Below are 12,309 nucleotides of genomic sequence, written 5' to 3'. Positions count from 1 at the left end.
TGGAGGGGAGCGGGTTTGGGGCGCCGGCGGGTGTTTTGCTCCGCGCTCGCCCCCCTCGGGGGGAGGCCGGCGGAAGGGACCTCCGTGTTCCCCCAGGTTCTCTTCCCGCCTGCTCCTCCTTACCCCGGCGCCGGGCTTTTCTGTGCGGGCGTCACCGAACTGATCCGAGACGATGAAACGGCGAAGATCGGAACCGAGGCTTCCTCGAGAGGCAACGGGGAAGCGCGGTCCCGGCTCCTTCTTGGGGCGCCCGAGGTTGTATGCCCTGAAGAGCTCTCCTGCGGGTTGCCCGAGCGGGCACTCGGGGCAGGGCCTCTGCCCCTCACCAGGCAGGCCTGGCTCCCGCCAGTCTCATTTCTGCTACTTTTGTTGTAAGCTGGAAGTGAAATTTTACACCTAGCGGCCAAACTTCTGTCTGAAATCGTACCTATTCTTTCTAAATGTAAGTCCTGAAATTGGTCTAGCTGGAGGGTGTTAGTTCACACGCACCTTTTGTTACCGCTTTTACTTTTAATGGGTGTTTCCTACAAAAGTAAATAAAGCCAAACTTTTTTTTTTAAACAGATGACTGGTGAACCACAAACTTGCAGTAGCTGAGGTGTCCGAAACCACTGCTTACACATGTATGTACCTTGCAGGATTTCAAAATGAGAGCATCTTGCTCAGAGGGCACGTTGTGAGAACAGGATGTGCCAGGCATAGCCGTCGTCTCTGCTGTAGTACGGTAGACTATGTATTACACATCACTACACCTTGGTTTTGCGCATCAAAAGACAGGAAGTAAACTGGGTGCTATTTTACATTCTGCATCAACATACAGATACAGTGAAGTGACTCCTGTGCCCACACAGGGTTAGGCACGTGCAGTGTTACAGGACCATATTTTGGATGTATTTATTGAAAGGCTGTAGTGCATATTCTTAGGCAGGTACATACAGTTTAGTGTGGTATTTTTCTTTTAAAAAAAGCTCGTACCTGAACGTTAATACTCTGATAGCGCAACACCGTGTGTGCAAGGCTGCGATTTTTTTCCCCATAAAATACACTGATTAAAAAAGAACTTCATACTCTGAAGTCTTGTTGGTTTGAAAAATGAAGGTAAAACATACGTAACTTTTGTGACATGAAACTGTGCAGGCAATAGTTGTCCTGTCCTGTTCACCCTGGGAACTCAAGACACATCTGACTGGGGGGAAATCCTTTTTAGCACCATGCTTTTTCTTCTGTTTCTGCATTTTTTTTTCTTTTCTGTTCTTTATCTAATCTCATATTCTGCTATCCACTTTCATAAGAGCTCGCAAATTAAGTAGCAATAAAAAGGAGGAGGAGGATGTTCTTGAACCAAATGTGGTGCCCCCACATTTCATCTCCAGTTACTATCACAAATGAAACTTGTGCTTTTATGCAACTGCCTTTTCCGAGGAACCTCACAGAAGGCAGAGGAGGCTGTCTTGACTCCGCTGAGAAGCTGCTGTTCCAGTTCTTCTGTTTCCAATCTTGACTACCCCACTGCAGTAGCAGTTTCCAGACTTCATTAGAGAATGTTTTATTTACAGTAGAGAGTGTAACATAAAATGATGTTAACATGGATGGAGTATTGAAACGATACCTGCATTAGCCTCCTGAAATGGGCAAAGCAATGTGTGCTGGTCTAAAGGCTGGACTATTCTAATTGCACCAAGTACGAAGAAACTGATTTCTCAGCCACATGAATACTGCCGTAGGGCTGCTGACACCACTCATGGTTGGAGACGTGTTTCCAAGGGTACTACAAGTGTTGTGCAGCCACAACACCACTGCCGTCAAATGATGCCAGAATGTTCTGGCATCATTTTAATCAAGTTCAAAATAAATGCCACCAATCTCTCCCCCTTTTTAGAAGTGACTTCAGAAAGCTGACATAACATTCCTTGTTTATGATATTGATGGGAAACTGAGCATGTATTTGCATAATTACACAAGATGGCTAGAGACATCCAGATTTTAAATCCATTTTTTTCTAGGTCTTAACACAGAGAATGGCATCTAACAGATTTCCTCTCAATCTGATTTTGACATTTGTGAATCCATGTTGTTCCAGTAAGGCTTGATATTCAGAGCCACTTCTCTCCTTTCCCTCTGTCTGCACAAGCATGTTCAAAGACTGCAGCAGAGCTGTGCTCCTGTTCTTCTTCTCATCATCCAATACCATTTCAGCCAGCAATATCCCACAGCCTAATTTAAAAACAAATGCATGCAAGAGTACTAATCCATTATCAGGCAAGAGAATCTCTGCTACCATATATAAGGGTGCAAACTACAAGACACAGGTGATTTCATTTATCATTTATGGATTTGCTCTGCTATTAAATGATTAATCCACTATTAAATGTATAATCGACCCCTGTCACAAAAACCAGGAAATTCCCTTCCACACTACGGAGGGATCAAACACAAGTTGAGTCATGTCTCTGTTTTCAGGGGAAGAGAGGATGACATCTGTAAACTTGGCACCAGAGTTATGGAAAACAGTAAGACAGGAATAGTAGTTAACGTCTCTTTGGGATATATTGCTGCTTCACATTCATATTGAAGTTGCGCCAAGCAGACAAAAGGGTGGATAGTGAGAATTATAGAAGCAGAGAAGTCAATGTTGCACATTATTTCTGTAGGAACCGAGGCCTTTGTGATGGGACTGACCTAGGGAGGCGAGCAGAACTTAAATGATCCTGTTTATACACAGCCTCTTCATCCACCTTCAGACCCATGAGGGGAAAGGGAAGACAAGAGAGGGCTACTGACAAAACAAGCATTGTTTTACTCATTGTCTTATGGCCTTGCATCTTATGTGGTAGTTTCTCTTGGCACAGTGGGGGTAGGAGGCCACCAACTCAGACCAAAATAGCAGCATCTTACTGTCATTTTAGTACTGGTAAGTGCTGCGTAACATTCATATCCTTCTGACCCTTAAGATAATCTCCTCAGAGCCGTTCTTACCCATACACCTCAGACATTTAACAATTGATAACAAATTAATTAAACCTAACACTGCAGTTTCTTAGAGAAGAGACTGAGATCTGTGGATAAAATTGCTGACTGAGACCTCGGTGTTAACTATCAGGAGTCATGAAAGTCCTGACAGCTTATTAATAAATTCCCTGTTTCTTCCTCGTATCATCAGCTACCTTACTAAATCCAAGTTCAAGCCACCTACCCTGTGATGAACCATGACACGGGTTTGCTTCACAAAGAAAAAGGATTAGCCAAGCATGTCTGAGGTGCGCCTGAACCTACATTATCTGTCCAGTGGGACTATTCTGCCCTAATTCAGTCATCCATAGATTAGATAGCTGTATTTCAGCTAGCCCTCTTAAATATGCTCTATCCACTATGAAATGTATAATTACTTTTCTTAGGAAAACCAGGCTATTTCCTTTCACAGAGAGGTGAGACGAATCATTCTCTGAAAATGTCTGGTTTTCTACTGACTGGAAAGCTCAAGGTGACTCGACGATTTGGAATACCTAGTATTTAGGTATCTAAAGTCAGGGCAATAAAGCCCATTTGTTATGAGTCAGTGGTTTCTATTCCCTCCCGCCTTCCTGTGTGATTCTCCTTTGCCTTCAATGGAGAGACCCGGGAATCGCTGTTTCTGGTTACACAGCAAACATTGCTAGGTAGAGTAATGCAGGACTATCTTTTCTAAGTCACCACTATATTACAGTTTTGGAAGACGGTGTCCAGATTTTGTATACTCTGAAAGGAGGACACAAATAGAATGGTCATTATAATTTGCCACAAAAGTTACTGGGGACATCCAGATAACATCAGGGTCATCTGGAAAAACATACCCAGAAAGCACAACCAATGTGGGAAGGACACCATCAAAATTAGACACAGTAAATTAAGTTAGTGCAGGGAAAAAGAAAAAAAAAATTCTCTCTACAGTTAATGAAGATTTACTAATGTAATTGAAATTTCTTCTCGAGAGGGACTGAAACAGAGCTAACTTTCAAACTCTTCAGGAAGCATACTTTCACGAAGAAATTTTGGCTATGGTTTTATAGGAGATAAAAATTAATGGTCATAACAGTCCTTTCTGAATTAGAAAGTCATTCAATCCAGATTATCATTGTTTAGCATGGAAATAAGATCTTTCCAGCCAAAAGATGGGGGGGGCAGAATTAAAGTGCCAGGCCTCCAAAAACTTTAAAAAAAAATAAAACAAAACCCCACATTAAATACTTCAACTATCCAGGAGTCAGCTAACACATCCAAAACTGAACTGAGAGCCCACACAAAGGGACTTAGCCATTAAATAGCTCTTCCTAAGCTTTTGTGCTGGGTGGCTCAGATGACATTACTACCCTTCACTTCCGTCTCATTACTTTTCCAGGGACAAGTACTGTTAGTAGCTGTAACAAGGTCGAAAAATGATATAAAAATGGTTGAGCTAGAACAGCCAACCAAGTTGTGTCTCTTTCTTACAAACTTCTCTTTCTATCTTCCTCAAGGATTCTTACCTCAGCATTCAGTAAGCAAGTGCTGAAGTTCTTGCTTTTATTATTCATCTATCATTCCGTTAACCCTCCACGATTCTCCACCTCAAAAAAATTGTTTTCTGTGCACCACATTTCCTCTAAACCATTGTTAAGGCAGAATGTGGGTAAAAGACAGCATCCTCAAGAAGGCATAGCTGAATGTCACTTCCCAAGGAGCAACACAAAACCTACAGGCTTTATTGGCAGAAGTTCATTTGGATTTTAAAGCTTAGCCCCCTCATTCCTCATGTCTTGATTAGTGAACAGGCCCAAATTTTCCTCAGTTATGCCTGTTGCTTAGGAAGTCTTTTCAGTGTAACACCATTAAATCCAAACCTTCTACCAGGCAGGAAAAGATACCAGCTTTCTCCAGAGCAACTGAAAAACTCAATTTGGACATTAATGAGAGAAGACAAGTTTATCATTTCTCAGGTGACTGGGCTACATCAAATGATTATAGAACAGCTTAGGCTGAAGTGGACCACAGGACATGTCTAGTCCAACCTCCCGCTCGAAGCAGGGCAGCTCTACAGTCTGCTCAGCTTGTTCAGGGCTTTGTTCTCAGATCTTGAAACCTCCAAGAACAAAGGTTCCACAACCTCTCTGGGCAACCTGCTCCAATGCTTAATTATCCTGAGAGTGCAAAGCTGCAGTGCGTTACCACAGACACCATGCCCAAGGGTCTAATGCTTAGTGAGTATAGAGCGCTGTTCTTTAATCACAGAGTACGCTGAGGTTGTGTGGTAGCCAAGCACATTCTATTCAAATTTTACAGTCAGATACATAGTACTTAGAGGCACAGTTTTAAAGTCTGTGACAGTTACAGGTGTGCCAACTTTAGGATTGAAATTTTCTGACTCAAACAGCTTATAGCAGCTTAAAGAATAGCATTATGAACTTTATGAATAACTATCAGATGAGAACATCTGATTGCTGGAATCAGTCTCTCTCAAAATACAAACCTGTTAGGCATAATGGCAAGCTTCATGTCAATATGGAAAAGAAACATTTTAAATTTATTCAGTTGTTGAATATTTTGCCTTATCTCTTTACATGTCTGTACAGATGAGATCAGTCACATTTCCACTCACAAAAACCTTCTGCTGAGAATTAAAAACCCCTAATGTGGTAAAGAGTCTGACGTTTCCCTGATTTTCTGCAGCTGAAATGCTCTGTAGTAAGCATGTTTCTCATGATGAATCACTGTGGCACTTTTGCTTTACACAGTGCTCAAAGAGCAAAGTAACTTCTGATTAAGTAACATAAGACAGAGTCTACCAAGCAGATGCAACTCTTGACCTTGCTCATCAACTCTCTTTCATTTGCTGAGGTTGGTGATTCAGCACAGGCACGGCCTCTTTCATACTGGCTTATTGGGATTATTGCTGTAGAAGTATGACAGGCAAGAAACTCACAACTGATAGAGAAGAAAGCTAGCTTGAAAGTGCAACTTTAATCTCCAGGAAGGCTTCCACTACAAAGTACACTTTAAATAGAAAAAATAAATATCAGTGAAGTACCAGGAAAAAATAAACATTAGCAGAGGTGACATTAGTGACAAATTACTTGAAGAGATGGGATACAGTACATACTTCTCCAATTACAGACTGGAACATGAAGAAACTTCTATTTTTTAATTTTCATAAGAGAACTTGTACATAAATTCTAAAACTCATCTCAAGTAATGAGACAGAAAGCATATATGGCCATTTAACCATATTCAGAAAAATCCTAAACTGATACGAATCGATAGGAACAGCTCTCGGCTGCAGCCTATGTGGGTGCATACTGTGGCTGGAAGCCAGAGGCTGCTGAAGTGTCTCTGTGACTGTAGCTGCTGTAGGAACATGTTTGAGCTTTGTCCTATTTTCACTTTTGCCTGCAGAAAGAGTGCTTAAAGGGTATCTTTGAGATGTTTTTGAGTAAAGGCCCACAGAAAAGTGAAAAAGAGGACTACCATCCCCAAATTCAGACAGATGGTACAGTATTAATTTTTATTTTTTTCATTTCTGATAAAAATGAGCAGTAACCACTGAATACACTGCAGAGGGAGAATTCTCTTTAATTTTAAGGTCCAAGAAAACTAAGGTATTAATGTGGCTCAGAAAAGCTTGTAGTTTTAACTTGCTACGCTATACAGCTATGTCAAATCTAAGCTTAATATGGCCTGCAAACTAGCTGAAAGAACTGGACATGAAGGTATTTAACACATAGGAGTTTTGGCCTGCCCCAGACCCTTTTTAAATGCATAGAACTCACTCCTGCAGAAGCTGCAGTCCAACTTTTATTCAAGGCCTGTAACAACTATGCTTCAGATAAAGGGTCAAAATGATTCTAAACTGACAATATGTGCTGGATGATGATGGGTAAATTGTAAGAGTGTTGTAAAAACTCAGCATCCCAGTTTGCTTCTGGGCATGCTACGGTGAAGGATTCTTCTTGATGCACAAAACAGCATCTAATAAGTTTCCTGTGATCTTAATTTGTACATTTGTGAATCCGTATTTCTCCAGTAGTTGTTTATACTCTGAGCCACTTCTCTGCTTGCCTTCAGTCATACTGAGGGACTGTAGTACAGCTCTAGGAGGGTGCGTCTTCTGTTCGTCAAGCACAATTTCTGCCACTAGCAAGGCACTTCCTGCATTTCCAAAACAACCAAGAGTGGTTCAGTAAAGTATTTCTAGCTTCAAGTTTTTAGTGTTTTGGTCAGAGACAGTTATAGAGGTCCCTCAGACTAGTGTTTTAATGGTCTTCAGTGGAAATCAGTGATAGAACTTCACTTTTAGTAATCTCTTCCCGATGCAACCATTTAATTGTTAAAAGGAAGGGGGAGTTTAGAGCACTGTCTCCACTTCACTGAAGTTCAGATCACTTCCTGATCACTTCCTGACTACGCTCTTAAACTCAGTCTTGTTTCCATTTGAAACAAGCAACTCCTGTAAGTATCTATCATACCCCAATTTTTGCATAAGAAGATTAAGACAGTCACCCACAATTTTCTTTCATAAACAGGATTATGCTTTATGGCCTAGATCTAATTTTGAATGCTCTCCTATGAAAGAAACTTCATAGCTACAGTTAATCCTGTTGGATTAAGGAATCAGTTGATCTTAGCAGTCAGGCTTTTCTGCTTTTTGTCTTCTCCTTTTATCTTTAATACTGTCCAAATATGAATCAACAGTGTGCTCTGGCAGCCAAAAGGGCCAACCGTGTCCTGGGGTGCATCAAGCACAGCATAGCTAGCTGGTCGAGGAAGGTGATTGTCCCACCCTACACTGCACTGGTGCAGCCACACCTCGAGTACTGCGTGCAGTTTTGGGGGCCTCAATGTAAGAAGAACATCAAACTATTAGAGGGAGAGGTGCTGATTTCTCTCTGGTGACCAGTGATAGGACACAAGGAAATGGAATAAAGCTGCTCTGGGGGAAGTTCAGATTGGACATTAGGAAAAGTTGCTTCACTGAGAGGGTGGTCAGTCACTGGAACAGGCTCCCTGGGAAGTGGTCATGTTACCAAGCCCATCAGAGTTCAAGGAGCATCTAGAAGATGGTCTTAGTCATACAGTTTAGTTTTAGGTAGTCCTGTGAGGAGCAGGGAGTTGGACTTGAGGATCCTTATGGGTCCCTTCCAACTCAAGATATTCTATGAGTCTATGATTCAAATGCAGGAGAAAGCAGAAGCAGCTACGTATTTCTCATTAAATCTGTGCATAAAGCAGTGCTGAACTCCAGTTTACCACAATCTGGGCACTACTGAGATAGCAAAACAATAACAAAACAAACTGCTTCTTGATTAACCTAAAGGAACTTTAGGCTGCTTGTACGTATAAAAATAAGCACATGCTTAGTTATTTGATGATACAGGGCTTAGTAAGAAAGACTGGGCATGGCAGAGATAGGGGAGATGACGTAGTTGTCTGTGAAGCCTACAACTATAGTAAGGGCTTATTTTATATACTTTTATTAGCAGCTTTGTTTCCTTTTTTTCTTAGTAGGTATTACCATAATGCAAGCATAGACATTCAAGCAAAGGCTACTATGATCGGAGAGAAAAATATACTTTTTTTAATATGAACTTCTTATGATTACTCATTATGTTTATGCATTAACATGCACCTCTAAGCCAACAAGATGAAAAATCTTACCTGGTTTGCAAACAGCTGATACCTTGCTTAACAGTACATGTATCTTTTCATCAGGCCAGTCATGAAGAACACGGGAAAGAATGTAAAGATCTGCCTCTGGAAGATTATCCTTGAAGAAGTCACCTGTTGGAAAGCAGAGTTAGTACATTCCTACAGAAACCACAGAGTACACTCCTACAAAATGAAATTAAAATATTGCGGAGGAACTAGGAGCTTCAGCAGAGGTAAAGAACCAAGAATGAACAGGTATAGGTATGCACTGATTTGCAGATAAGGAAAGTGTAGTTAAAGAGAAGAGCAGATCACAGGTAACAATTCTGTAACATATAAAAATGGGGAGAAAGCCTAAAGCAAGGGAGACAAAGTCCTTTGTAGCCACCATGTCCATCTTGCCTAGAAAACAAAAGCCTGAGACAAGGACATGCAGTCTCTACTCCCAGTGGTACTCAAAAATGACTAATCCATACTTCCTTATTTATCCATATTCTCTAACGATAGCCAGTTTGTTTTTATCCTCACAGGCTTGAGACAATGTCCCCATTTAGCATGGGTGAGCGTATGTTGCCTTGTACCACATTTGGGGTTGGAGCAGGGTAGCACACCATTTTCCACAGCAAGAGCCTGCTCTGTGCTCCAGGGTAACACAAATAAGACAAAAGATCATGTGTTACATTTACCTGACACAAATGTCACTTGAGCTGTGTGTTGTCCTGAAGGCTGAAAGTAAGAGGTGTTTGCAATGACTTCTGGAAGGTCAAATACTGTGACCTTGAGATTTGGGTATATTTGTACTAATTCATGAGCCAGAGCACCAGTGCAACCTGTTGGAAGTTTAAAAAAGTCAAATTAAGTCTTTTCTCCCAGCATTTGCAGACATTTTTAAAGACAAGCCTGTACATAACATTAAAATAGAGACATCAAATCAGAATTAGAGGTAGACAGTCAGCTCCACCATTTAACATGGGCAATAGCACTTCCGGGTGGATACACCGATGCTCTAAAGCTTGGGGAATGCAGGCATCACTCCTTACTGTCACAGAATTCCTAGTATGACCTTTGATATCAGTACCTCAGGTTTTTTTGGGGGGTAGAAGAACATTAATGAAAGGGCAAGGACTTGTAATTTGTGGATGAAGAGCACTAGAACTATTTACCACTTACAAAGCACTGATATGCTAAGTTTGACAAATACTCTCCAGCATGGTGAAGGATAGGGATAGTAAAGTCTTGGAGTCTCTGCACAAGTGACAAAGGTTACACCAGTATTGTGTTAATTCCTCTGACATGCTGTCCACCTCCCCAGGCATTAAGGAAAGTGTTCTTTCTTCAGTGGATCTCTCCCTGTGTAATGACAGTCCTTCTGTGCAACTCCAAGCATAGGGCAAAAAAGGGCACTAACAAGAAGAGTTTCTTCAGGTGTATCATTGGTCTTTAACATTTTGGTGGCTATCTTAGATATTAGTAATTAAAACAACACACAGAACAAACCAATTCTAAAAGAATCAAAGAACTTCCTGTTCCAGCAGTGCAGCATTTCAAGTTTGACACTCTGATATAGAAGGATTCAGAAATAAATCCTTCATTACTTTTGAAAATCTTGGACATGCCAAAGGACAGCAACAGCACAGTTGAAAATGGAGCTCCCAGCCCAATATTCTATTAGCTATGCCACAAACCATCTTGTCTTCTGTGTTGAGCTGTGTCAGTATGAAACTGATGGTGACAAACATTCACTTATTTCAAAGTACTCAATTACCATTTAAGTAACTCTGCTTTCAGTTAACTGCACTCGGTCCTTTTATTCTGACATTGCAATACCAGAAAAATAGCAGTAGATAATACTACTGCAGTTCTAGTAAAAAAATATACATATGTTTTAAGTAATAAAATATGGAACTGAAATCAAGTTTTTCCCTTTAATTTGTATACAAGTTCAATTACAGGCAATACCTCCTAAATCACAAGCAGATCTAAACCGTGAAAGATCAAATGCTGTAGCCACATCTCTTGCTGTCAGGTGGGCAATGCTGTGCATGGCAGCCATAAAACGTTGCTTCACCTCCTGGCTGTGATAATAGTCCTAAGAAGGGAAAAAAGCACAGTAACTGAAGTTTATTTTCATTACTTAACTAAAACTATGTACAACCAATGCAGCAGGTGCACACCATTAACATTGGAATGCTAAAATTAAAAGATCAGTTAAAAGTGCCATTGACTAGTTGCTTATCCAAGTCCTTTTCTGTTTCACTGTAGTGGTAAAGCAGATTTTTGCACCCCCTCAAAAATTCTGATCACACAGACATCTTTTGCAGTGCATCACAAAGGACATACACTTGGGTGGTTTGAACGTGGTCTTGGTGATGTCCCAAGGGCTGTTAAATTAACACTTCTGCTCACTGAAGCTGGGGCAGCATAGCAGGAAGAAGGGGTAATCTGAAAAGCGCTTTTTAAAGAAATACTGTGCCTTTGATACACATTTACTAACGTATTTGCTCCACAGCAAGATGTCTTCAGACTTTAAATTGTTTGAAAGGACAGACTGAGTTTTTTCTTTCAGTCTCCTAAAGTGTTCCTTCTCCTTCTTGATATACTCTTAAATTGCTTTTGTATAATTCTGACATTTATTCTCCCATGATAGGAAAATAACTAGATGATTGGACCATAACTTAAACCAGAAACATTCAAGCTCATAGGGCGTTTTTTGATGGGGGGAGCAGCAAGCATTCAATACCAGAACCTCACGCTTTTACCTTTGAAATGACACATAAGCATGAATCCCTTTATATATCTCACTTTCATACAGATTTCATCAGTTACGTCTGGCTTTACAGCTACCATGAAGTAGAAATATCTCCAGGCTGTGGTATGCATAGTGCCACAGGCAGCCCATATATCCTGCTTAGACATACCATCTTGTACATATATGGAGCCCAGGCCTGAACTGGTAGCAACTCCTGCCACAAACATCACCCAAGCAAACTCAAGTTGGTAATCCAGATGTTTAACAAAGGACAAGATCCAGTTCACCTACATTAAAACACTTAATCTGAACATAAATTTAAGCAGCTACTGCAACAGCTATCCTAAAGCAAAGTATCTAAATACCCTTTAAAAGAGCCTTTGAAGGATTCCTAAAGGAGGTTCTGTCCACCAGTAATCTCGGTACTAACATTAGGCTAACGGGATCTTCTTAAGCCTCCAGAAGCCCTTATTTCCTTCCACCAACTGTACAGGAGGGATGTAGACATCTCTTTTAGGAGACTGGCTTCGCCACCATCTAGAAGTTAAGTACAAATTGAGAACCTCAGGATGTAGTCTGAAGTACACTTCAAGCCAGCACTGCTGTCAGAGATGAGTCCTGACGTATTCTCCTGCTCACTCTATTAGCCCTCTCCTTAAATAGGCACAAATATTGATGCTCCTCAACCTGCTTCACCAGGTGAATAACTGACAAGTTAGGCTAGTTATAACCCTAAGTGATTCTCCAGTCTGAACAGATCCACCTGGGCTAGCATTGGAAGAGGAAAGCTACAGAGATGGAAATACATGGAAGAAAGGATTACAATTCTTAACCAGCAATATATACCAGCTTGAAACATATACAAAACTACAAACCTTCATAAAAGAGATTTAGATCCCTTCTCC

General features: G+C 40.9%; 2 protein-coding genes across 2 annotated transcripts in view; both read right to left on the bottom strand.

Moving 5' to 3' along the window:
- The window catches only part of SLC25A6 (solute carrier family 25 (mitochondrial carrier; adenine nucleotide translocator), member 6), a 4,376-nt gene extending 3,676 nt beyond the window's left edge, over nucleotides 1-700 (bottom strand). The window contains exons 1-2 of the mRNA XM_010580480.1: nucleotides 632-700; nucleotides 124-315 (exon numbers count right to left, since the gene is read on the bottom strand). Of these exons, the coding sequence (XP_010578782.1) occupies nucleotides 124-315; nucleotides 632-700 (261 nt within the window). The remainder of the gene's footprint in view (nucleotides 1-123; nucleotides 316-631) is intronic.
- A 1,096-nt stretch (nucleotides 701-1,796) lies between these two features.
- Nucleotides 1,797-12,309, bottom strand: part of ASMTL (acetylserotonin O-methyltransferase-like) — a 28,693-nt gene continuing 18,180 nt past the window's right edge. Inside the window, exons 9-12 of the mRNA XM_010580448.1 lie at nucleotides 10,615-10,744; nucleotides 9,342-9,485; nucleotides 8,665-8,787; nucleotides 1,797-2,214 (exon numbers count right to left, since the gene is read on the bottom strand). Of these exons, the coding sequence (XP_010578750.1) occupies nucleotides 2,000-2,214; nucleotides 8,665-8,787; nucleotides 9,342-9,485; nucleotides 10,615-10,744 (612 nt within the window). The 3' untranslated portion in view covers nucleotides 1,797-1,999. The remainder of the gene's footprint in view (nucleotides 2,215-8,664; nucleotides 8,788-9,341; nucleotides 9,486-10,614; nucleotides 10,745-12,309) is intronic.

Source organism: Haliaeetus leucocephalus, unplaced genomic scaffold, assembly GCF_000737465.1.
Source record: "Haliaeetus leucocephalus isolate CR32 unplaced genomic scaffold, Haliaeetus_leucocephalus-4.0 Scaffold712, whole genome shotgun sequence".
Classification (NCBI taxonomy): Eukaryota; Metazoa; Chordata; class Aves; order Accipitriformes; family Accipitridae; genus Haliaeetus; species Haliaeetus leucocephalus.
This window is presented reverse-complemented; position numbering and strand designations above follow the sequence as displayed.